The sequence below is a fragment of the Scyliorhinus torazame genome, chromosome 3 (assembly GCF_047496885.1).
Source record: "Scyliorhinus torazame isolate Kashiwa2021f chromosome 3, sScyTor2.1, whole genome shotgun sequence".
Lineage (NCBI taxonomy): Eukaryota > Metazoa > Chordata > Chondrichthyes > Carcharhiniformes > Scyliorhinidae > Scyliorhinus > Scyliorhinus torazame.
The window spans coordinates 74,037,873-74,065,099 of NC_092709.1; the positions used below are offsets into that span (position 1 = coordinate 74,037,873).

The 27,227-nt window shown below is 47.2% G+C and overlaps 1 protein-coding gene across 1 annotated transcript in view; it reads left to right on the forward strand.

The window, feature by feature from the left end:
* The window catches only part of LOC140408517 (arylsulfatase J-like), a 39,271-nt gene extending 36,044 nt beyond the window's left edge, over positions 1-3,227 (forward strand). Inside the window, exon 2 of the mRNA XM_072495806.1 lies at positions 698-3,227. Within this exon, the coding sequence (XP_072351907.1) occupies positions 698-2,069 (1,372 nt within the window). The 3' untranslated portion in view covers positions 2,070-3,227. The remainder of the gene's footprint in view (positions 1-697) is intronic.
* Positions 3,228-27,227: the final 24,000 nt, after the last annotated feature.

Below are 27,227 nucleotides of genomic sequence, written 5' to 3' on the forward strand. Positions count from 1 at the left end.
AGCATCTGATGAGATTCTTGGTTTCATGCAACTTGACTCATACTCCTATGGCAGTTAAAAACAATAATATGGAATTCGTTGTCGCTGCTCCATAAACTGTGCAAAAATAACATCTCGCTGTTAATTTCCCATTCAAACAAATCGAACTGCATGATGTTCCTATACTGACATTGTAGGTACAAATTAAACTCACCACAGAAAAATAGTATGTGTCCATTCCAGTCAAAGTGCTATTTTTAACTGTGTGATAATTCATACAACGTTCCTGGCACTGAACATTAACTTTCAGACGTGTGGAGTCTCATTCCTTCAGCTTTTAAATATAGTTTGAGATTTTCAAACAATTAAATATATTTACTTGCATTTTTTTCTTTTTCATATCTCTCTTAATCAAATGTTTCTGGAACTAACACTAGTCTAACTTGCTGGTTCAGACTCTGTGCGACACACAATCAATTCTGCGATCTGATTGGCCGAGGAGCTAAAGAGTTGCCTGCCCTGTTCACATAAGTCCCAGATGTCCTCTAGAGGACATTGAACTGTTTGGCTGACCACAACCTGCTGTGTAAAACCCCACAACACAGACCGTTTACTGCTCATAGCAAAGTCTGGCCCAATTTATTGTGTATGTATGTTGGAGATATCAAATTATGTAATGAAACTAATTGCTATTATCTTCTTTTGTTTAATTTTGTAGGTACCAGATACACACAGGGCTTCAGCACTCTATCATAAGGGCTGGACAACCTAATTGCATACCCCTCGCTAATGTAACACTACCTCAAAAACTTCAAGAAGCTGGATATTCAACACATATGATTGGAAAATGGCATCTAGGATTTTATAAACGAGAGTGTCTGCCTACACGAAAAGGATTTGATACATTCTTTGGGTCACTTACAGGCAGTGGCGATTATTACACCCATGAAATCTGCGATGGGCCCAAGACGTGTGGCTTTGACTTACATAAGGATGAAAATGTGGCTTGGGAGTACAGAGCTCACTCTTATTCTACTTTCCTGTATACTCAAAAAGCAGTAGATATTTTAGCATCTCACAATCCTAAGGAGCCAATGTTTCTATACATCGCTTTCCAAGCTGTTCACACACCTCTGCAGGTACCGACAAAGTACCTGGGCCGCTACATGTCAATTGAGAACCTAGGCCGGAGGAGATATGCTGCTATGGTAACATGTTTGGATGAAGCAGTAAATAACATTACAAGGGCATTAAAAAAATACGGTTACTATGACAATTCTGTGATAATCTACTCCTCGGACAATGGAGGGCAGCCATTAGCTGGGGGCAGCAACTGGCCACTTCGTGGACGGAAAGGAACTTACTGGGAGGGAGGAATCCGTGGCATTGGCTTTGTGCACAGTCCTCTAATAAGAAACAAAGGAAGTGTGAGTCAAGGATTGATGCACATTACAGACTGGTATCCTACTCTAGTGACACTGGCAGAGGGAGAACTTGAGGAGAATTTGGATCTTGATGGATATGATATATGGGAAACAATCAGTGAAGGTAAACCTTCTCCCCGGACTGATATACTGCATAACATCGATCCCCTTTACACGCGTGTTAAAACCAGATCACCGCGTGATGGATTTGGAATTTGGGACACAGCAATCCAAGCAGCAATCCGAGTTAGAGATTGGAAATTGCTGACAGGGAATCCAGGTTTCAGTGACTGGATCCCCCCTCAAACATTCCCAAATTTTGGTGGGAAGTGGTGGAATCTTGAAAGAGTACTATGGGCCAAAGGAAAATCGGTGTGGCTGTTTAACATAACAGCTGATCCTTATGAAAGGGTTGATCTTTCTCAACAGTACCCTGGAGTTGTCAAAAAGTTACTCTTGAGACTTGCTCAGTATAACAAGACTGCAGTTCCTGTCAAGTACCCACCTAAGGACCCTAGGAGCAATCCTAACCTCAATGGTGGTGCTTGGGTACCATGGGATAATGGGGATGAAGAGGAAAATAACCTAATTAATAGCAATGTAGGAGAAAAACCCTGCAACGTTTGTAATGCAATACTACGTTTCAAGAAACCCGTTTGGGGTTAGTGCTCACTTTAGAAATTTAAGTTATAAAAAACAATAATGTTAATGTTTAACAAGTGCTATTATGGCACTTTACACTCCAAAGTGGTGCTAGTATTAATAATTTGTGATGTATAACCAACAAATTAATATACAATCTGGGAGGGTATTTTTGGCTTTGCCGTGCCTCCCGCAGAACCAGTAGAAGATAATTGAGGACTGTTCAGGAGAAGGGCAGGTACTCCCTCTGCACTTTGCTCACCAAAAAAAAAGATACCGGGTGAAATTTGCAAATATGTGTTTATTTTTAAAGAATGCATTGATTTGTATCAGTGCAAATCCAAGATGTCCCTTTCTTCTCAGGTGTACTTAAAAGTATATTTTTGCTAGCATTTGGGTCAAATTTGGGCACACAGATTTTACGCCTGTGTTAGCCATCAGCGAAAACGGCAACGCGGGAGCAAAATATCACAAGAGTCAGGAAACGAGATTCAACGAGATTGTGTTTCCCGATTTTCCACGCTCCTCGCCGATGGCGTAATGACATTCCCCCCCCCCCCCCGCTACAAAGGGTGAGAATCTCATTGTAATACATTTGAATGCATCTTAATGTAATTAACGAGTCCGCTTCACATTCTTGCCCCTGACTTTTAAAAAAATGTTACAGTGCCCAATTCATTTTTTCCAATTAAGGGGCAATTTAGCGTGGCCAATCCACCTACCCTGCACATCTTTGGGTTGTGGGGGCGAAACCCACGCAAACACGTGGAGAATGTGCAAACTCCACACGGACAGTAACCCAGAGCCGGGATCAAACCTGGGACCACGGCGCCGTGAGACATCAGGGCCAACCCACTGCACCACCATGCGGCCCTGCTTCCCCCTGACTTAATATTCATTTCACCGGCATGAAGTCATATCGGCAAGGTTTACACCAGGTTTTTGATGATTGGAAACAGTCAAGAGAACCCTGTCCGGGGTGCCAAGATAAGAATATTCCCAGGGGGAAAGGGACATGGAGGGCCCTGTCCCCTGGCACAGGTTGGCACTGCCAGGTTGGCACCACCAGGGGCAGTGACAGGGGTGGGCTCTCTGGGAAGCCCCATGGCAGGGTCATCTGTGTATTGGGGAGGGTTAATGCCTGTGAGAGGGGAGAATGCCTTGACACTGTGGTGGTGGGCAGGGGGCCGGGGGGGGGGGGGGGGGGAGTGCCCCATGCCCCATGGTGGTGGTAAGATCATTTTGATGCCTGCGAAGATGGCGGAAGCCCGTTGTTGACGTTGCGATGGTGGGGCAGGGGTGAGGCGGGGTAGATCTCTGTTGCTTGTGGTGGCGGGGGGGTGGTTACTACTGATGCTGATGAGGGGATCCTCTGTGTCCATGGGGGGTGCTGGGGGGTATTTACTTTCTGTGCTGATCAGGACGCCCTGTAGAGATGGCACCCCGATCGCTCAGTCACTGGCCTTGCTTGTTCTATTAGGCATTGCCCAATCAGATTGACAGTAAAAAGCACGCCATTCCATTTTTTTTTCAATGACAAAAAAATCTGATCTAAATCCTCAGCTGCGTGCTGAAGAACTACACACCGGTTTTCAGTCAGAACTGGACACTCTGAAAAAAATGGGAAAATTCCATTCCACATTTCTAATGATCATGTTTATATCAGATTTTTCACCAGATTTCTAGAATAAATTAAATATTAGTGCGTTGATTAAATAAATATAACACCGGAAATGGATTATCTCTGATTCTGAATATTTCTAGGAGGGATTATTTTAACTCCTAACAGCAAGCCAATGAGAGTGGAAGGCAATCCTGTTTGGGAATGGAATTGGGAGGCCTGGGAGCCTTTAACCGCCAGGCCTCATTTGAATGCTGCTGGTCAAACGCTTGGCCAATTCTGGTGAAAAGCAATAACTGACCAGTGAGGAAGGACAAAAAGCTTGCGGCCTGGTGGCCACTGACCTACATCAGTGGAAAGGTTGCTGGCAGCAAGGTAATATCCGAGTGAAAGGTGATAAGAGGCTAGGGAAGGAAGGAACCCAGGGCAGCGGAAACTTCCTTGTGGACTTGCTTTTCTGTGTCCCGCTAAGGAAAGCCCTTTTTAAACCAAGGTGCAGGATCACTTGGCAGGGCTGGGGGATGGGTTAAAATTCCATTGGACAGCCATGTGCTTCAAGTGCATGGTGTAATGAGACTCCCGCCAGAGTCCATTGTTCACCAAAGCCAGCAATGTTAAAATCACAGATCAATGTCAAGACAGTGGGAAATGGAGTAACTCCATTTTAGTTGCTTCACACCCTGTTCTAGCCGATCAACGACAGTGAATCTCACTCCTATAATCTTTCCGTACCTGTTATTTACCAATGGAAATGGAAGCTGCAAAATCTCATTGTATTAAAGGAATGTTTGACCCTGCAAAGTCATGTGTGAGATACAGTCTGGTCTGAAAATCAATATTGCAGCATTCACGTCATTCCATTTCCCCCTTTGAAACTAATCTGCTGGGTTCTTTCTGAACTAACCATTTTCAATCATTCAAGCTGCAGGACTGTATGGAGTCTGCAACACATTAAAGATTGTGGGATCGCCTCCTATATTTACATTGCTTGGACGCAGCAGCCAACATCGCAAAATTGGTTTTAATAATGTACCTTCATTCCATGTTCATGTGCAACAACATCACTTTCCCTTTCTCTTTTCTCCTTCAAGTTACAGATATCATGCATGCCTACAAATATAATTCTATACATTTTAAATTACAAAATGAGAATCATAATCCTCTGAGGGGCTGGAGCCCCATGACTTCCAATATTTTCTGAATGAAATCATTATGCTGCATTTTTCTTCCTATTTGAGAATAATTGCATAATAAGACCTTGCCCAGTATTCAGATTTTTTTCCTGCAAACTGAAACCTCCCAGAAATTCATGAATGTGAATTTCTTGGTAGGGAAAAGGGCATATCTGCAACATTTTTACATGGTGAAGAAACACCATCCGATGGGAAAAATGGTTTCTTTATGTAGCAGTTTCAATCCTAGCACATTCTCTAAACTTATCAGGAACTATTTAAAATCTGTTAAGTTTTTTGAGAAAGTAAGTCTGAACAATGTAAGCAACAGTATTTGCCAAGACAGATTGCATGGGAATGCCAGACTGTGATGCAATGGGTGCTGGGAAAATACTCCTAGTGGCATATACTTTTAAATGTTCTTTCATTTAGTGAGCAAATTAGCACAGTATCAATCATAAATAGTAAGCTAAGGTTGATTAGGAACAGCTCATCTGGCTTTCTGCACATCATAAATATTGCAGTATGTATGTTCAGTTTCTTTACAGTGCAACTTGTTGAACTCTTAACAAGAAGACTTGATTAATTCCTTTACACTGTGACTTGTTCATCTTATTTTTCTTTATAGTGCAACTTTTCAGGCTCTTCAATGTTTTGTATTAAATCAACCATTGCTGCATTCCCAGAATTGTTGTGGGCTGGCTTGTCCAGTTGAAGGCATTCGGACCAACCAAACATAATTTTGTTAACAGTTTAACTGACATGCATCCATTTAGTCCTGGCATGAACACAAATGTTAATAGTCATTATCAGTGTGCACATTAATAATCATCGGGAAAGGGTTTGTGGGAACAATGCCCCGTCTTTAATTTGAACAGGATACTGTTAAGAACAAAACAGAGCTCAGTTTAAATGTCTCAATTAGTTGCATAGTCCACTCAGTAAAACTGCACTTCAACTTCATAAACACACACAATTCATGTCTGCCTTTATTAATTGTAAATTAGATTTATTGTTGACATGCGTGACACTTCATCCCATGTTCATCTACAAACTTCTGAGGAAGTCGAGGATGACTTGTTTCCAACACTGAAAGTGAGTTCTCGGGTGTCTGAGGGGTCCAATGCGTGACCCAGAATCTCTGTCACAGGTGGGGCAGACGGTGTTTGGAGGACTGGGTGGGTGGGGTGCCCAGGTTGCCTTTTGTTGTTGATACTTGGCTTCAGCTTGCTCTCGGCAATGAAACCCAAGGTGTTCAGCTCCTTCCCGGATGTTTTTCCTCTACTTTGGGCGGACTTGGGCCGGGGATTCCTAGGTGTCAGTTGGGATGTTGCACTTTTTCCAGGAGGCTTTGTGGATGCACTTGAAGTGTTTCCTCTGCTCTCCTGAGGCTGGCCTGCCGTGCCAAAACTTTGGGTAGAGTGCTTGTTTCAGGAGTCTCGTGTCAGGCATGTGGACAATGTGACCCGCCCAGCAGGGCTGATCGACTGTCGTGAATGCTTCGATGCTGGGGATGTTGGCCTGAGAGAGAACACTGATATCGGTGCGCCTACCCTGCCAATGGATACGCAGGACCGTATGGAGGCAACAGTAGTGGTACTTCTCCAGGATTCTGCAGTGTCTGCTGTACATAGTCCATGTCTCTGAGTCATATAGGAGAGTAGGTATCACTATTGCTCTGCAGAACATGAGTTTGGTGCCACATATGATGTCCTGGTCATAGAGTCTTATAGTGCAGAAAAGGCCTTTCAGCTGATCGCATCTGCGCTGGTCAAAAATCACCACTTAAGTATTCTAATCCCATTTTGCGGCACTTGACCTATCGCCTTGACATCACAAGTGCACATTTTTTTTTTTTTAATTTAGAATACCCAATTCATTTTTTTTCCAATTAAGGGGCAATTTAGCAGGGCCAATCCACCTAGCTTGCACATTTTTGGATTGTGGGGGTGAAACCCACGCAAACACGGGGAGAATGTGCAAACTTCACAAAATACTTCTTAAAGGTTATGAGGGTCTCTGCCTCCGCCACCCTTTCAGGCAGTGAGTTCCATATTCCTACCATTATCTGGGTGAAAATGATTTTCCTCACATCTGTTTAAACCTCCTGCCCCTTACCTTAAATCTATGTCTCTTGTAATTCATCCCTCCACCAAGAAGGAAGGTTTCTCCCTGTCTACTCTATGCCCCTCAATTTTATACATTTCAATCATGTCCCCCCTTAGTCTCCTCTGCTCCAAGGAAAACAACACCAGTCTATCCAATCTCTCCTCACAGTTAAAACTCTCCAACCCAAGCAACATCCTGGTAAATCTCTGCTGCACCCTTTCCTGTGCTAACACATCACTCCTATAATGTGAATTACAGAACTTCATGCAATACTCAGCTGTGGCCTAACCAATGCTTTATACAGTTACAGTATCACCACCCTGCTCTTAAACTCTATGCCTCAGTTAATAAGGGCAAGTATACCATATGCCTTCTTATAAAGTATTTTTATTAAGGCATTTATAATTTTAACAACGAGATAGCAAGATGAACAACCAACAACAAAACCCAGCCAACATGGCTTACCTAAATAACTCCCCGATCCCAATTCCCCACTAACCTTCCCCACCTTACCCAACCCCCCATGCATCCCCTTTTTTACCTCCCCACCCCAAACCCCCACCCCCGCCACTGCAGATGGCTTAATTTTTCCCAAAGAAGTCAACAAACGGCTGCCACCCCCGGGCAAACCCTAGCATTGATCCCCTCAGGGCGAACTTAATCTTCTCGAGCAGGAGAAATCCAGCCATGTCACTAATCCAGACCCCCGACTTTGGGGACTCCGAGTCCCTCCATGCTAATAAAATCCGTCTCCAGCTCCCCATCCAGCTCTTCCTCCAACTTTCGCTTCACCTAACGGGGCTCCCTCCCAATCCATAAGCTCCTTATAAAACTCCGATACTTTCATCTCCCCCACTCTCGTTTTCAACACCACCTTATCCTGTAGCCTTTGGGGTGGCAGGTGTGGGAAGGTCGATACCGGCCTCCGCACAAAGTCCCTCACCTGTAGGTAACGGAACTCATTCCCACCAGGCAGCTCGAACTCCTCCTCCAATTCTTCCAAACCACAGAAAGCCCCCATCCATAAACAAATCCCCAAACCGCTCGATCCCTGCCCATTGCCACCCCCGGAACCCTCCTGTCCAGCCCGCCAGAGTGAACCAGTGATTACCACACATCGGTGCCCACACTGATGCCCCCTCCAGCCCCATGTGTTGCTGCCACTGTCCTCACACCCTCAGGGACGCCACTACTACCAGGCTTGTGAAGTACCTGGTCAGCGAGAATGGAAGAGAAGCCGTTAAGTGTCCCCAAACTTGTGTCGCTACATAAGGCCGCTTCCACCCGCTCCCACTCCAACCCCTCCCCCTCTACCCACTTCCTGACCATCACAATGTTTGCCGCCCAATAATAATTTATAAAGTTCGGAAGGCCCCACCTCCGCCCCTACACACCTCCCCCCCCCCCCCCCACCACCACCGCCACCCACCCCCCCCACCCCCCACCCCGATCCCGCTCCTGCAGCACCTTCTTCACCCGCGGGGTTTTACCTGCCCACACAAACCCTGCAATCACTGCTTTCACCACCTCGAATGGCATCTCCCCTAATCTCTTCTCCTGCCCCCTCGCCTGGATCGGAACAACCTTGCTTTTACCCATATTCAATTTATACCCCATAAACTGGCCGAATTCCTCTAGGATCACCGTAATCCTTCCAATCCCCCACAGCGGGTCCAAAATGTACAAAAGCAGGTCGTCCGCATATAGCGAGACCCTGTGCTCCACTTCCCTCCCGTATCATCCCCTGCCAGTCCTTCGACGTTCTCAGCACAATTGCCAACAGCTCTATAGCCAAGGCAAATAGCAGTGGGGAGAGTGGACACCCTTGCCTCGACCCCGGTGCAGTCTAAAATAGTCCGAGCACACACAGTTCGTGTGCACACTCGCCACCGGTGCCTGATACAGCAACCGGACCCAGTTCACAAAACCCATTTCAAACCCAAAGTGCCCCAGGACCTCCCACAAATTGTCCCACTCCACCCGATCGAAGGCCTTCTCCGCATCCATGGCGATCACCTCCCCCACCTCTCGACCCTCGAGGACATCATTATGACATTTAGCAACCTCCTGATATTCACCGCCCCTGAATGAACCCCTTTTGGTCCTCCCCTTTCACCCCTGGCACACAATCCTCTATTCTCGAGGCCAAGATCTTTGCCAATGACTTGGCATCCGCATTTAACAGGGAGATCGGCCTGTACTACCCCATTGTTCCAGATCCTTTTCCCACTTCAGAATGAGAGAGATCGAGGCCTGCGACATCGTAGAGGGAAGCACCCCTCGCTCCCTTGCCTCATTAAATGCCCTTACCAATAAAGGCCCCAGCACCCCGAGAATGTTTTATAAAACTCCACTGGGTACCCGTCCAGATACGGGGCCTTGCCCGACTGCATCGCCTCCAAACCCTCCATGACTTCTATCAGCCCAATTATGGCCCCTAGCCCCTTCACCAGCTCCTCATCTACCCTCGGGAATTCCAACCCCTGTAAAAACCGCCTCATCCCCTCCACCGATGATTTGGAGGAAAATGTAACTGGTCTGATTAGTGAGTTTGCAGACAACACAAATCCTAATTGCGGATAGTGATGAGGACTGTCAGAGGATACAGTAGGATTTAGATTATTTGGAGACTTGGGTGGGGAGATGCCAGATGGAGTTTAATCCGGACAAATGTGAGGTAATGCATTTTGGAAGGTCTAATGCAGGCAGGGAATATACAGTGAATGGTAGAACCCTCAAGAGTATTGAAAGTCAGGGAGATCTAGGTGTACAGGTCCACAGGTTACTGAAAGGGCAACACAGGTGGAGAAGGTGGTCAAGAAGGCATACGGCATGCTTGCCTTCATTGGCCGGGGCATTGGGTATAAGAATTGGCAGGTCATGTTGCAGCTGTATAGAACCTTAGTTAGGCCACACTTGGACTATAGTGTTCACTTCTGGTCGCCACACTACCAGAAGGATGTGGAGGCTTTAGAGAGGGTGCAGAAGAGATTTACCAGGATGTTACCTGGTATGGAGGGCATTAGCTATGAGGAGCAGTTGAATAAACTCGGTTTGTTCTCACTGGAACGACGGAGGTTGAGAGGCGACCTGATAGAGGTCTACAAAATTATGAGGGGCATAGACAGAGTGGATAGTCAGAGGCTTTTCCCCAGGGTAGAGGGGTCAATTACGAGGGGGCATAGGTTTAAGGTGCAAGGGGCAAGGTTTAGAGGAGATGTACGAGGCAAGTTTTTTACACAGAGGGTAGTGGGTGCCTGGAACTTGCTGCCGGAGGCGGTGGTGGAAGCAGGGACGATAGTGACATTTAAGGGGCATCTTGACAAATACATGAATAGGATGGGAAAAGAGGGATACCGACCCAGGAAGTGTAGAAGATTGTAGTTTAGTCGGGCAGCATGGTCGGCACGGGCTTGGAGGGCCGAAGGGCCTGTTCCTGAGCTGTACTTTTCTTTGTTCTTTGTTCTTTGACTCAAATGGCTTACTATAAAAATCCCTAAACATCCCATTCACCCCCACCGGGTTCAAGACCGTATTCCCACCTGTGTCCTTCACTTTCCCGATCTCCCTCGTTGCCTCCTGCTTCCTCAACTGGTGCGCCAACATCCTGCTCGTGTTCTCCCCATATTCATACACCGCCCCTCTCGCCCTTCTCAACTGCCCCACCCCCTTCCCTGTAGATAACAAGCCAAACTCCACCTGTAGCTTCTGCCGCTCTTTCAACAGCCCCGCCTCCGGGGCTTCCGAATACCTCCTGTCCACCTGCAGGATCTCCTCCACTACCCTATCCATCTCCGCCTTCTCCCTATGTGCCCGTATCGATATGAACTCCCCTCTCATCACTGCCTTCAATGCCTCCCATACCGTGGCTGCGGAAATCTCCCCTTGTCATTTATCTCCGCATACCCCTGAATGATCTTCACCCGCTCACACACCTCATCTGCCAACAACCCCACATCTAACCTCCATTTCTGGCACTGGCCCCCCCCTTTACTCACCTGCAAGTCCACCCAATTGGGGGTGGGGGGGGGGGGGGGGCATGATCTAGAACATAGAACATTACAGCGCAGTACAGGCCCTTCGGCCCTCGATGTTGCGCCGACCTGTGAAACCACTCTAAAGCCCATCTACACTATTCCCTTATTGTCCATATGTCTATCCAATGACCATTTGAATGCCCTTAGTGTTGGCGAGGCCACTACTGTTGCAGGCAGGGCATTCCACGCCCTTACTACTCTCTGAGTAAAGAACCTACCTCTGACATCTGTCTTATATCTATCTCCCCTCAACTTAAAGCTATGTCCCCTCGTGCTAGACATCACCATCCGAGGAAGTAGGCTCTCACTGTCAACCCTATCCAATCCTCTGATCATCTTGTATGCCTCAATTATGTCACCTCTTAACCTTCTTCTCTCTAACGAAATCAGCCTCAAGTCCCTCAGCCTTTCCTCATATGATCTTCCCTCCATACCAGGCAACATTCTGGTAAATCTCCTCTGCACCCTTTCCAATGCTTCCACATCCTTCCTATAGTGCGGCAACCAGAATTGCACGCAATACTCCAAATGCGGCCGCACCAGAGTTTTGTACAGCTGCAACATGACCTCATGGCTCCGAAACTCAATCCCTCTACCAATAAAAGCTGACACCACTATCGCCGGGTACTCAACATCCCGCCAACAATGTCCTATCCAAAATAAAGAAGTAAATTCGGGAGTACACCTTGTGCACATGGGAAAAGAACTAAAATTCCTTCGCTCTCGGTCTCCCAAACCTTCATGGATCCCTCCCCCTCCTCATGTGCTCCATAAACCCCCTTAGCTCCTTCCCTGCTGCCGACACCCTCCCTGACCTCGAGCTCGACCGATCCAGCCTTGGATCCAGAACTGTATTAAAATCCTCCCACCCCCCCCCATTAATCAGCTGATGTGGGTCCAGATCGGGAATCTTCCCCAACACTCGCCTCATAAACTTTACATCATCCCAGTTCGGAGCACAAATATTCACCAACACCACCCACGTCCCTTCCAATTTTCCACTCACCATAACAGAGTCTGGCACCATACTTCCCACTTCGAACGCCACCCGCTTGTTGATCAAAATCGCCACGGCCCTCATTTTAGAATCTAACCCCGAATGAAATACCTGCCCTACCCACCCTTTCCTCAGCCGAGTCTGATCCACATCTTCAAGTGTGTCCCCTATAACATAGCCATGTCCGCCTCCAAGCTTTTCAAATGTGCGAACATATGGGCCCTCTTGACTGGCCCATTCAACCCTCGCACGTTCCACGTGATCGGCCTGGTCGGGGGGCGCACACTCTCCCCCCCCGGCCGATCAACTATAGCACCTCCTGTGCCAGACTTCAGACCATGTCCCGCATGCCCTCAGGCCTGCCCTCGGGCCCCGCCATCATCGACCCTCCCCATACCACCTTTTAGAAACCCTCCCATCAGCAGTTCCCCCCCAACAACAAAATAACAACCCCAACCCCCATCAGCACAGTAACCACCTGTTCACCCCCCACTGCGCTTTCGTGAACCAGCCCACCCAGCTAGCCTGGTAGCCCCCACCCATGGTGCCTAGCATCCTACCCCCCACTGATTCCCCCCCCCCTCCCCCCCCCCCCCCCCCCCCCCACACACACACACACACAACCATCCTCCCAGTGCAACCTTAATAAACCCCACCAAACGCAAAGAAAAGAGCAACCCAACCTCTCCAAATGCTGGTTAATTCTGTCTCTCAGAATTGCTTCCAATAGTTTCCCCGCCACTGAGGGTAGACTGACTGGCCTGTAGTTTCCTGGTTTATATCTTCCTCCCTTCCTGAATAATGGTACCAGTCCTCTGGCACCTCTCCTGTGGCCAGAGATGAATTGAAAATTATTGGCAGCTCCCTTGCTATTTCCTCGCTTTCCTCACTCAACAGCCTGGGATACATTTCTTCTGGCCCCAGATATTTATCTACTTTTAAGCCTGCCAGACCACTTAGAACCTCCTCGCTATCTTAATTTCTTTAATTTCATCACAGTCCTTCTCCCAGATTTACATACCCACATCGTCTCTCTCATGAGTAAACACCGACATTTAGAATTCATTTAGAACCCTATCTCTGTCTCCACGCACAAATTACCACTGTGGTCCTTAATGGGCCCTACCTTACTCTAGAATCATAGAATTTACAGTGCAGAAGGAGGCCATTCAGCCCATCGAGTCTGCACCAGCCCTTGGAAAGAGCACCCTACCTAAGCCCACACCTCCACCCTATCCCCATAACCCAGTAACCCCACCCAATATTTTTGGACACTAAGGACAATTTAGCATGGCCAATCCACCTAACCTGCACATCTTTGGACTGTGGGAGAAAACCGGAGCACCTGGATAAAGCCATGCAGACAGGGAGAACATGCAGATTCCGCACAGACAGTGACCCAAGTCGGGAATCGAACCTGGGACCCTGGAGCTGTGAAGCAACTGTGCTGACCACTATGCTACCGTGCTGCCCTCTCGTTATCCATTTACCCTTAATGTACTTGTATTTTACCTGCCAGTATCCTTTTGTGTCCCTTTTTGCTCTCTTAATTTCCTTTTTAAGTTCCCTCTTGGACATTCTATGTGCCTTTAGGGCATCCACTGTTTTGATCCTTCAATATCTGCCGTAAGCTGCCCTTTTCCCTTAATCCAATCGTGTATGTCCCTCAATATCCTTCAAACATTCTCTTTCTCAGACGACCGAAGGCTGCGCTGGCACACTGAAGGTAGTGTTGAACTTTGTCAACAATATCTGCTCTTCTTGACAGGCAGCTCCTAAGGAATGGAGCATGATCCATATTATCCAGGGCCTCTTCATGGATTTTGATAACTAGGGGTAAATGCAGGGAACAACACCAATGTACATGGCCTTCTTTGACTTCACGACGTCCTTTGACACTGTCAACTGCAAGGGATTATGGAGTGTTCTCTGTTTCGGCTGCCCCCAAACGTTTGTCACCAAACTCTGCCTGCTCCACAATGACATGCAAACCTTGATCCTGCCCAATGGATCCGCCATAGACTTAATTCACATTCCGACTGGGTCAAGAACGTTTGTGTCATCACACCAACACTCTTCTTGATCTTCCTTGCTACAATGCTCCAGCTCCCCCTCAGAAAGCTCCCTGCTGGAGTAGAGCGAAACTGCAGCACAAACGGGAATTTGTGCCGTCTCTGCCACCTGCACACCAGACGCAAGATCATCCCAACCTCTGTCATTAAACTACAGTGTGCAGACAATGCTTGCATCTGCACACACTTGGGAACCGAGCTCCAAGCCATCGTCAACATCTTCTCCAAGGCATGGGCTTCACACTAAACATTTGTAAACAAAGGTCCTCTATGAACCTTCCCCTGTCACACAGCAGGTTATCATCCACAATATTTCACATTTCATACATAAAAATCCCTGAGAATGAGTGGGATTAAACGGATATACAAAATCGAGATGCAAAAACAGAAAACAGAGGTGGTGAGAGATTTTAACAATTTCCGGCCAGTCTGAAGTGATGAAACATGCCCTCTGGACAATCCAATTCCATGGGATTTGTGTTGAATAATTCTGGAATGTGGAACATGGAACAGCATATTTACAAAGGTAGCCTTCTCCACCCATTGTAATATGTGTGACAGGTCAGTGGAGGGTTGGAAGTGTTTCGGATCTGTACCATGATAGGGTTTTGTTTATTCGATTACAGAATTAGGGATAGAAAGACCTCATGGAAGTTTACAGTTTACTGAGCACAGGCTGTTCTGTGTCTTGTTCTCTTGGTGCGTATTATAGTCATCTGACCCTGATGTCATGTTTACATCATCATTAAAATTGTTATGTCATTGGCTTAACCATTAACCCGTTACACCTCCCCCCAGTATAACATCCAAACACATATTCTATAAATTATTGTCATTTCCATTCCCATCGTAGTTAACCCCCTGTACTGTTTACAGTTTCCATATACCTCCCTCCACCCTTCCTCTCCAAAGTCACTGTTGCCTAAGGCTTCAATCACCTCACCAACAGTGTTCTTGGCTCTCTCGGAGGACATGTCAGACATATGTGTTCTGTTATTTTTCTCCTTGGAAGGCAAACACATTGGTGGAGTGTGATAGCAGCTTCTCAAGACTCCTGGTTCCTAGGCTGTGACTCTCATGACAACCTGAATTGATACGACCATCAATTCACTCGAGACAAGAGTAGAAATAAACTGTGGCTTTAATCAACTAGAACATTGCCTGCCTGCGACTAATCTAACAGACTACAGGTCGACTGCTCTTTATATCTCCCTTCAAGGGGAGGAGCCATGGGCGGAGCCCATACAGGCCCAACATGTTACCTTTTGGATAATGCCATACAATGGCCCATAGGTGGAGCCCACAAGGGCAACAGCATAGCACAGGTACAAATGGTGGATTATTAATATAATACATTCACCAAATGAATATAAAGACTATGAAAACTAATTGAAGAAAAACTGATTCAAGAGAGAAATCTTCAGGACTCAATGATCACGACTCCTTGAATAGAAAGACAACAAAATGATATTTGTTCTGTAGTCTTCTGTGTTGTACATTCGGATAAGGTCAATGCACTGTCTTGAGAAAATGAAGCACTTTCAACTTATACGAATAACTTCACAGCTGTAGCATTCACTGCTGCTGCGATGACCAGAGAAGTATTCCGTACCTGAGACATGAATGAATCTAGCAGGTGAAAAGAAGAATGAAGAACATCCTGGTGACATTGCAGAATATGAGGAAAATAAGACTTCCTGACTACCTTTAGGGTAGGATTTTCACTTTCTGCAGGTAGGGGGATCATTTTCTTATTTTCTTCAGTGTGAGGCTATTAACTCCAATAATTGTACAGAGTGAAGGAATAAGTCTGAAGCTCGCCTCTTACTTCAGCAAATTTATTCCCAGGACAGCTGAGCAGAGTTAAAGCCTTTTTTTTGTTTTTCCGCCTTCTCCCCCCTGCGCCCAAAGGATACAATTGCTGATACATTGACATGACTGCTCCGTGGCTCCCCCACTGCGGACAATGGGATCACAGAGTTAGCACGAGCAAGTAGGATTGCCCCAATCCTCAATTATGGAATAAACCTCCAGATCTAGATTGAAGTGAATTTCCTGCATTATACTGGTCAGCTGTATAAGCTCTGTAGTTTGGGCCACTGCTTCTTTACTGAAAGAAGATTTGAATGTACCCATGTCTTGCTGGTGAGATTGAAGTGTGAGCTGCAACTTAGATGGATACAAATTAATTAGCTCTGAACTTCCTCTTGTGATTTGATCTGTCGTCGAGTTAGGCATCTCATTTTCCCTGGGTAGCTTACTGCTGGTTGCATGCAATGGGCCATGCATGTCATTGGTGGGCCTCGTGGAATAGGTAGACAAATTCACCTCTTTATTACCTTCAATGAAAGGATGCTTCTCAAAAAAGGCAATAATGACTTCTGAGGCATTGATAGTGGAGTCATAGAGTATAGTGAGATCTAGGACCTCTTCTCCCAACAGATTCTCTGCTTCTGCACGAGCTTCATTCTCCTGAACTGTGTCTGGAAAGAGTCAACCAAGGTCTAGAAGCTCCTCTAGCAGATGGTCACTGTATTGCTTTGCGCATCCCATTTCTGCTTCTTCCAGCTTCTCTCCAGAGAGAAGTGAGAGATCAGTAATCTCCTGTGTTCCAGTGGATGGTGTTTCTGCAATAAATACCAGCTACTGCATAATGAGTGGACTTCCATTTCTGTATTATGCTTTTCCAGTCCTCAGAACACTTTGGGGAATTCATCCCTGAAACTTGCTCCATTATTGTCACCACATCAACCTTTTGTAGAAGTCAAAGTCCTAAACATGCTGAATTGCTAAGCAGAGAAATTTGCTGGTTCTGTAAAATGTAAAGAATTTTGTTAATATCTTTATCTTCATGCCAAAGAGTTGTAGGGAATTGACCCTTCACTTTGAGGTCTGTACCACCTGGCCCTTGTAACCTTAAGTTAGATGGTTGGATTTCTTCTTCCTTAAGCCAGCATTTGTCCGATAGCACTGTGACCCCCTACCCTGGTCTCCAGTTTAAATTCTGTCCAATATCCTTGGACGTACAATTCTACAAACCAGGACTGCGTATCAGGATCTTTGATTTCCCCCAGGAAATCATTATGTTAGCATACTGCAGTTCTAATTTACTGGACTTCAAAATGATTGGAAGCTTGTTCTAGCTTTGTTCACTTAAATTGTGTTTTCATAGATCATAGAATTTACAGTGCAGAAGGAGGCCGTTCGGCCCATTGAGTCTGCACCGGCTCTTGGAAAGAGCACCCTACCCAAGGTCAACACCTCTACCCTATCACCATAACCCTGTAACCCCACCCAACACTAAGGGCAAATTTGGACACTAAGGGCAATTCATCATGGCCAATCCACCTAACCTGCACATCTTTAGACTGTGGGAGGAAGCCGGAGCACCCGGAGGAAACCCACGCACACACGGGAGGACGTGCAGACTCCGCACAGACAGTGACCCAGCAGGGAATCGAACCTGAGACCCTGGCGCTGTGAAGCCACAGTGCTATCCACTTGTGCTACTTGTGCTACCATGCTGCCCATGGAGTGGGTTGTCTCCATGTTGACTTTACTTCCGAGGGTCAAGCTATCCACCCACCCATAATATTCAGCCCATGAAGTGCCCAGAATGTTTATTTGCTAAAGGTGTTTACATTTATGTTGGTTTCCTATTTCTTCCTCCGAAATAGATTTTGTAATTTGGAAGCCCATCATCTTTTTTTGATTTTTGGTCAAAATAAAGGAGCAAAGGTTGCATGATCTATTACATAGGAACAACATAGGAACATAGGAATTAGGGCAGAAGTAGGCAATTCAGCCCTTCGAGCCTGCTCCGTCATTTAATCAGTTCATGGCTGATCTCTTCCTGGTCTCAGATTCCCCTCCCCACCTGTTCCCCAAATCCCTTTATTCCATTTGTTAAAATCAGAAATATATCAATCTCATTCTTGAAACCAATTAATAATAATAATAATCTTTATTGTCATAAGTAGGCTTACATTACACTGCAATGAAGTTACTGTGAAAAGCCCCTAGTTGCCACATTGTGGCGCCTGTTCGGGTACACAGAGGGAGAATTCAGTATGTCCAAATTACCAAACAGCACGTCGTTCAGAACTTGTGGGAGGAAACCAGAGCACCCGGAGGAAACCCACGCAGACACGGGGAGAACGTGCAGACTCCGCACAGACAATGACCCAGGCCGGGAATCAAACCTGGGACCCTGGAAATGTGAAGCAACAGTGCTACCCACTGTGCTACCTTGCTGCCCAATGACTCAGATGACCCCGACTCCACCACACTATGGGGCAGCGAGTTCCACAAATTCACCCGCCTCTGCGCGAAGTAGTTCCTCCTTATCTCAAGTTTTAAATCTACCACTTCTCAACCTATATCTGTGACTTCTCATTCTGGATTGCCCCTTTCTCCCAAAGAACTGAGTTGAAATTTTGCAATGGATAAATTCACAAGATAGTTATGATCAAGGTGCATGATCAAATCCTCTCATTATGTGCTTGGTTTCTGTCATGATGTGAAATTTGTAATTTATGGACACTTAAGTCTCCACCACTATTTATATGTTTCAGGGAAAGGCGAGGCAAGACAGGCAGCTCAACAACCTTCTTTGTGCAGGGTCCTGTCAGGCAGGAAACCAGGTACCTCCTTCAGGGGATACTCTATGCCCATTAGAGGTACCTTAAGATTTAACCATTCCGTTTTAATCCTCCCCGCCAGCCTCTGACATTGGTGCCCCATCCTCCAGTCCAATTCCCTGTAGTCTGCAGTCTTCCTCCTTGTCCAAACTCCCAGACTTATCTTTAAGTCTGGGTTCATCAGTCTTCCTCCTTGGAGACTGCCTGTAACCTCAGCAGTGGCCACCACTCACTCCTGGCGCTGCTGGGACGACAGCTGTCAACCAATCAGATTGACCGACAGTTCTCTAGGGCAGGGCTTCCTCCCAGGTGGTTGTGGAAGTCCTACTCTGAAACAATAAGGGCTGCTCTCAGTGCAGTATCGGTACAACCAGCTGGGTATCGAGTGGGGGGAGCACATTGATGACTAACTTTTCAATTGGGGGGAAGGGTGGGAGTGGCGGGGCGTTTGGATTCCCCATAAAATCAGCCTAATGTTGTTATTTTTCAACGAAGCATTGAAAGTGGCATCAAATCACCAAGTACCTCAAAGTTTTCTTCTCGTCACTGCCCAACAAGAAATTAAAGTGTTTCAGGCTGGAAATGGCAGAAAACATTGATAAAAACTCATGACATGGAGTGACAGTTGGTCTTAAACTGCATTTGTTCAGACTACTATAGTGAGGAAGATCAAGTATGAGTAGATAACATTGAATCAAACCATGTGAATCCGCATTCTTGACAAATCTGTGTTCTGAATTCAAGTTTGCATCTTTGGACTGTGAGAGACGACAGAGGGATTGCAGAACACAAGGGGCGGGATTCTCCATCGGCCGATGCCGGGATCAGGAAACGCAATTGAGCGGAGAATCGGTCGTGAAGCCAAAGTCGTGGCCAGCACCAGGTGCCCATGTCATGCTCCGGTGCCTCGACAGCGGTGTCAGTGCGTTCTACTCTGCACGTCCAGTAAATGTCATTCACACATCATTACCGGGCTTGACCGGGTATTCTCCGGGGCCTCAACGGTGTTCCCAAGGCCAGGGATGTCGAGGTGCTGCCAAATTTAATGGCAGGCCTCACTGTCTTCATTTTTCCTATTTCCACCCAGCAGCTGTCCAAATTAATAATCTGGCTGGCAGCCAGTTGGGGAAACCAGCAGGAGAATGCCCTTGTGGACAGTCCTCAGCAATCAGGAGATGAGGACTTGCTGGTTGGGGAGGAAAGAGAGAAACAATTGGGAAAAAATGATCAGAGGTGGAAGGGAATTTCATTGATCATAGTAGGGAGGAAACAGCCATTGGAGACATACTCCCTGTGGCTGGCTCGGTTGCGAGATCTGGCACAACAGACTCCGGCGGCGGCAAAGTATCCGTGTCTGATTCGGAATCAGAGCTGGGCGGTACTTTGTCCGACATCTTTGCGTCAACGATCTGTGTGTTCGGACACTCAATGGCTGGCACAATCGGGGGCAGCGGTGGTGATGGCTGCAGTGGGGCCAACAAAGATTGTAGACGGTTCTGGATTGGGGCTTCTGGAACTGGGTCTGAACACATCTGCACCACAGCAGCACAGATGGTCCATGTGCCAATTGGATTTACGGCCCTGTGCCCACACCCTATAAGAGACTGGTCCAGCTTGTGCCAGCATGATGCCCGGGATCCATGTGGCCTCTTCATAGAAACTCCAGACGTGCACGAGATCACCAGGGGCAAATGTGCACAGGTGTTCGCCAGCTTGCGTTTATTAAAAAAAAAATGTTGATTGACCATGACAGACTTGTCTCAGGGATGATGTCAAGCCACACTAGCCAGACCTTCAGTTCCAGAGTGCCAGCCTCCCATTTAATAGTCTAGTATCTGGCGCCTTGACCTCTGATCTCACATGGTTCTTGCCCTGTAGCAGAAATCACCACGTGTCAGTTAGGTCCACAGTTCTGCATCATGCAGGTGGAAAAGTGTGAACGACCATTGGTGTTATGGCTAGCTGTGGACATGTACACAATGCTATGCTACAGGTTGCCATAACTGTTTTTAAGATCCCCAGTATTGGTGGAGATGTAAACCACACTCAAACCTGACAGGCCACTGAAAGATGCACAAAGTGAAATTGACTCCGCCTAGTCGCCATTAAAACCTATAAGATCCACACTGAGCAGTCTTCAGTACAGCAGCATCAGGAGAATAAGCCAGAATGTAAATTCTAAACTCATGAGGTCACGGGATATGAGGTAAGATATGCATTGCCCCACTAGTATTTTGTTAGAGCCAGAGGCTTTGCTCATGTCACTGCTGCAGACAAAAATGTGCCCCACTGTAATGAGATGGTGTGAGACACCATGAACATGAAACACAGGACGGGAGATATGTGAGGAGCGGGGCATTGGTTACACTTGTATGGTTTCAGAGCATTGCGTTAGATAGAAGAGCCATTCACTGGATGAGAATGTAAGAGAAAAAATATATATTTGCGAGTGTGCAAGGTATAATGTTGAGTGAACACACACGTCACCTTTGTGTTCTTAAAATGTATTTATTTTTCTTATCTTGCCACTACGTCTAGGTGCTTCCCCAACATCTACTGACTGCTACACCCTGTTGTCTGTGCTGTCCTTGGTTAACATTCTCTGGAGGCCCAGGACTGGAGGACCCCGGTCTGCTTGGGTCTCCTGCCATTGAGCTGGTGCACCTTCCTTAGACTGAGGAGCTGGAGTTGGTGAGGTTACAGGCAGAGGGGACGTGGAGCAGTTGGATAGCCCAGGAGACTGCCCATGGGTGAATCCATGGCACTCCTTCTCTGTGGGTGCTTCCCTGACTCCTTGAGGAAAAGAGGCCCCTGCAGGATGATTGAGGTACCTGGTCTCCTTTTTGCATAGCCACTGATGTATCCTGCCCATTGCTACAGCGATGGTGTGGAGGTCTGAGCGGATGTCCGGCAGGAACTGCAGAACCAAGGTCTCCATGGCAGTTGGTACCCTTCCAATAGTGACCTTGACAAACTGCCGTGTTGGTGCAACAACATCAAAAAGAACATGGATGGACTCCTCCACCTTCCAGTTTAATCTGCTGACAGACTCTGATAATCCTGCCTGCTATGCCCCTGTCTGTCTTTGCAACACTAACATCTCTTTGAGCGCTGATCCAGAGGCTCAGCATCAGCCCAGACACCACTATCACCATTCCTGGGTTGCCCTGTCTCACTGGCAATACAGACCGAGCAAAGGTGGTGTCACAAACAGCAGAGGGTTGCCCTGGGAATCCTCAACATTAATTTTGGACCATATGATGTCTCATGGCTTCAGGTTAAACATGGGCAAGGAAACCTCCTGCTGATTACCATGTACTGGCCACCATCAGCTGATGAAGCAATACTTCTCAATGTTGAACACCACTGAGCGAAGCACTGGGGGTGGCATGGGCGCAGAATATATCTGGGTGGGGGAATTCAATGTCCATCACCAAGAACGAGCTGGCCGGGTCCTAAAGGACAGAGCTGCAAGACTGGGACTGCAGCACATGATGAGGGAACCAACAAGAGGGAAATACATACTTGATCTCATCCTCACCAACCTGCCTGCTGCAGATGCATCTGTCCATGACAGTATCAGTAGAAGTTACCAGAAGACCACAGACCTCGTGGAGACAAAATCCCATCTTCACATTGAGGATACCCTCCAAGGTGTCGTGTGGCACTACCATTGTGCTAAATGGGATAAACTTCGAACAGATCTAGCAACTCAAAACCCATGAGGCGCTGTGGGTAGCAGTAAAATTATACTCAACCACAATCTACAACCACATGGCCCGGCATATCCCCCACTCTACCATTAACACCAAACCAGGGGAACAACTCTGGTTCAATGAAGAGTGGAGGAGGGCAGGCCAGGAGCAACATCAGGCATACCTAAAAATGAGGTGTCAACTGGGTGAAGCTACAACACAGGACCTCATGTGTGCCAAACAGCGTATGCAGCAAGTAATAGACAGAGCTAAGCAATTCCATAACAAACGCATCAGATCCAAGCTCTGCAGTCCTGCCACATCCAGCTGTGACTGGTGGTGGACAATTAAACAACTCACTGGAATGAATGAATGAATGAAAATGGCTTATTGTCACAAGTAGGCTTCAATGAAGTTATTGTGAAAAGCCCCTAGTCGCCACATTCCGGCACCTGTTTGGGGAGGCTGTTACGGGAATTGAACCGTGCTGCTGGCCTGCCTTCAAAGCCAGCGATTTAGCCCTGAGCTAAACAGAGGAGGAGGCTCCACAAATATCCCCATCCTCAATAATGGAGGAACCCAGCACATCTGTGCAAAAGACAAGGCTGAAGCATTCGCAGCAATCTTCAGACAGAATTGCAGAGTGGATGATCCATCTCGATCTCCTCCGGAGATCCCCAGCATCACAGTCTTCAGCCAATGCAATTCACTCCATGTGATATCAAAAAAAGGCTGATGGCACTGGATACTGCAAAGGCGATGGGCCCTGACAATATCCCGGCAATAGTACTGAAGACTTGTGCTCCAGAACTTGCCGGACCCCGAGCCAAGCTGTTGCAGTACAGCTGCAACACTGGAATCTACCCGGCAATGTGGAAAATTGCCCAGGTGTGTCCTGTACACAAGAAACAGGACAAATCCAACCCAGCTAATTACCGCCTGTCTACTCTCACCATCAGAAAAGTGATGGAAGGAGTCATCAACAGTGCTATCAAGCAGCACTTACTCAGCAATAACCTTCTCACAGATGCTCAGTTTGGGTTCTGCCAGGGTCACTCAGCTCCTTACCTCATTACAGCCTTGGTTCAAACATGGACAAAAGAGCTGAATGCTAGAGGTGAGGTGAGAGTGACTATTCTTGACATCAAGGCAGCATTTCACAGAGTATGGCATCAAGGCACCCCAGCTAAACTGGAGTCAATGGGAATCAGGGGGAAACACTCTGCTGATTGGAGTCATACCTGGCACAATGGAAGATGGTTGTGGTGGTTGGAGGTTAATCACCACAGCTCCAGGACATCACTGCAGGAGTTCCTCAGGGTAGTGTCCTAGGCCCAACCATCTTCAGCTGCTTCATCAATGACCTGCCTTCCATCATAAGGTCAGAAGTGGAGATGTTTGCGGATGATTGCACAATGTTCAGCACCATCCTCGACTCCTCAGATAATGAAGCAGTCCGTGTCCAAATGCAGCAAGACCTGGATAATATCCAGGCTTGGGCTGACAAGTGCCAAGTTACATTCGCGCTACACAAGTGCCAAGCAAGACCATTTCCTACAAGAGGGGATCGAACTACCACGCCTTGACATTCAATGGCATTACTATCGCTGAATCCCTCACAATCGATATCCTGGGGTTACCATTGATCAGAAACTGAATTGAGCTAGCCATATTAATACTGTGGCTACCAGAGCAGGTCAAAGGCTGGGGATCCTACGGCGAATAACTCATCTCCTGACCCCCCCCCCCCCACAAGCCTGTCTACCATCCACAAAGCCATGATTACTGCCACTTAGAAGGACAAGAACAGCAGATATCTGGGGACCCCACCATCTGGAGATTCCCCTCCAAGTCACTCACCACCCTGACTTAGAAATATATCGTCGTTCCTTCACTGTCGGTGGGTCAAACTCCTGGAACTCCCTCCCTAACTGTGTGTGTACCTACACCTCAGGGACTGCAGCGGTTCAAGAAGGCAGCTCACCACCACCTTCTGGAGGGCAACTAGGGATGGGCAATAAATGCTGGCCTAACCACCGACGCCCACATCCTGTAAATGAATTTTTTAAAAGACTCAGACTCAGTAGGAACCTGGCCTCCAGCAATCTTCTGAGTGACTCGGCTGTCATTGCCTCCACCTGCTGTGGAGCCATTTCTGTGCTGTGCTCACCAGATGTTGACCTTGAGCTAGCTCTAGAACTAGGTCCCACCAAGGTGTGTGTCTCTGCGCTGGTGGAGGATGCGGGTGAATTTTGTGGAGGCTCTACATCCAGTGGGCCCACAGGGTACTCAGCTGAGATGGTCTGAGGTCTGGGGCTGATAGGTTGGCCTCCTCCTTTTCCTGCTGGTGCTTATTACAAAGAGTATGGATAATTATTGATTGGCTGGACAGTCACCTACATCAAAGAGCACTCACAGTTTCAGCGGTGGGCAAAGAGTTGTGGATGTGCCCTCACCGGCTGGCGGAACGGTTCCTGTCCTCGCCAGCCAGCTCTGCTTCCTGCTCTTCAAAGGGTATGAGTGGTCTGAGCTCCGCCATGCCCCCCGCCATTCTGGGATCTCTCCTTGTTGTTGTGGGTGACCTTTTCCCACATTAAGACAGATGGGCAGATGTGAGCAAGATGGAAGCCAAAGCAGATAATAAGCATTCCTGCCTTGTGTGTGTGCTGAGTGGACCTATGTGAGGGCAGAGGACGCGATTGTGCAGGATGTGACAAGGGATGATGATGATGTTAAAGTGTGTGTGAGAGAATCAGCGATGATGTGTCTTGTGCTGGTAGTGTGTGAGATCCCCGTGGACTGTAAACCTACGAATGTCTGATGACTTTATGCAAGTGTGAGTTGAGAGTGAGGAGTGGTTCGACTTACCCTGGTTGAGCAGATGAGATCATTCATCCTCTCCCTGCACTGGGTAGTAGACTTCTTCTGGAACACATTGATCCTAATTACCCTTCTCCCAAGCCTTGGTGGTGAAATTGGAGCACCTCCGGCTCCCATTATGGGTGTAAAGGACCTCCCCTTAACCCTCAACTGCCCAGAAGAGTGTCGCCTGTGTGTTCTTACTAAATCTGGACACACAGCAATTGTCTCTTCTGGGGGCCATTTGGGTAGTTGCCATGACATGTCCTGGGTTGCAGAGAATGAATGTGTGCGTGGGTAAATATGGCGCCTGGAAATATGAGCTGACGAGCTGACAGCGGGGACAGACTGTGATTTGTCTGGAGGATTCAGAAGAATCCCAGCCCACCCCACTTTAAGATATGACCCGCTGCATGTTACTGCAGACGTATTGAGCTAAAAAGCAGACAATCCAGCGCAGCATTCCACCACACCAAACAGAAGGAGCCATGCCGTCTTTCCTGCCCAGCACCACACTTAGTCTCCAGAACAGAAAATTCCACCCATCTGTTTCTTTCTCCACAGATGCTGCCTGACCTGCTATGTATTTCCAGCCCTTTCTGCTTTTGTACCTCTTTGAAGACTGATTAGGTTCAAAGTTTATGTTAACAAAAATTGACATTTCAGTTTGTGGTGACATCAATTGAACATATGTTATTGTGCATCAAATGACAAGGTGATGATTAATCTTGTCACCAGGTATGTGTGAACACTCATCTCTACCACCTGATTTCCAACGCTCTGAAGTCATTCTTTTGGGAACCAGTTCCAGTCCTTGGTCTGTCCTGGTGTTTTGTGCCATCTCCTCCTGCAAGGAGAGAAATCAGAGAGTTATGGGTGTGACAAATGGAATGGGTGGAGATGATGGAATGAGGAGTTTTTGCAGGGTGTCTGTGGAGGATGAGTATGAGGTGAGTATGAGTTGTTAGTTGTTCAGATGGGGATTGTCATGATATTCAGATAAACATCATGCTGCAAACATACATACACACTGATGGACAGATCAACGGACCAATCAATACACACACAACATCACAGCTAATCACAGGCAAGAGCATACACACTATAAAACGGGGAACACGACACTTCCCGTTCATTCCAGCAGGAGACAGCTCAGGGCACAGAGCTCACAGCATACACTCAGACATTCACCATGCGCTGAGTGCTTCTCCAAGATAGTGTTAGGGCTGGGTGCACAGGTTAGAGGGTAATGAACGAACCACAGTAACCAGTTTACAGATGTCGGTCAGATCTGATTGAATGATCTGATTGTTAGAAATAAAACTGAGTTGTACCATCCGCAACCGTGGTGGTTCGTCTATGTAGCAGAGCACCCAATACGACAGGGATGTGAAGAGTTGTCTCTGCAGAGAGGAATGAATACAGCTGCAAGGTATGTTTTTCTGAGGACTGCTGTACAGGAGTATGCTGTGGAAATCTGAGAGAGGATTGGTACCTTAAAGTGATGCGGCCCTTCCCTTATGAGACAATTATACCTCTTGCGGCACTAAATACAGTTGTGGGGGCATCATTCCTACAGCTGACCGTTTCTGCCACTTCCAGCCATGCTGTGCTCACCCCCGTCCAACGCCGGATCTCCACATCATGGCTACCATCGACACCGCAAACTGGCGGCTCAAAGTGGAGAGGATCTCCAGGAAGATGGTGCATATAGACACTGACATTAAGTTTCTGCAAAGATGCAAGAAAGCAGACAAGATCCCGAAAGGGCTACAGATCAAAAACCCACTCAAGTCGACCTACAACACAGACTACGCTGAGAGACTCTGCCATCGCACCTCTCTCATACTCCTCAACCACCTCATACGCCAGCTCTACAGCAGACGACGCAACCTGGAAACAAAGATAGAGGCCATATTCTCAACTTGCGCTCAGGATGCAGCAGACCAGCTGCCGAACACCGCCAAACAGGTGAGGCAA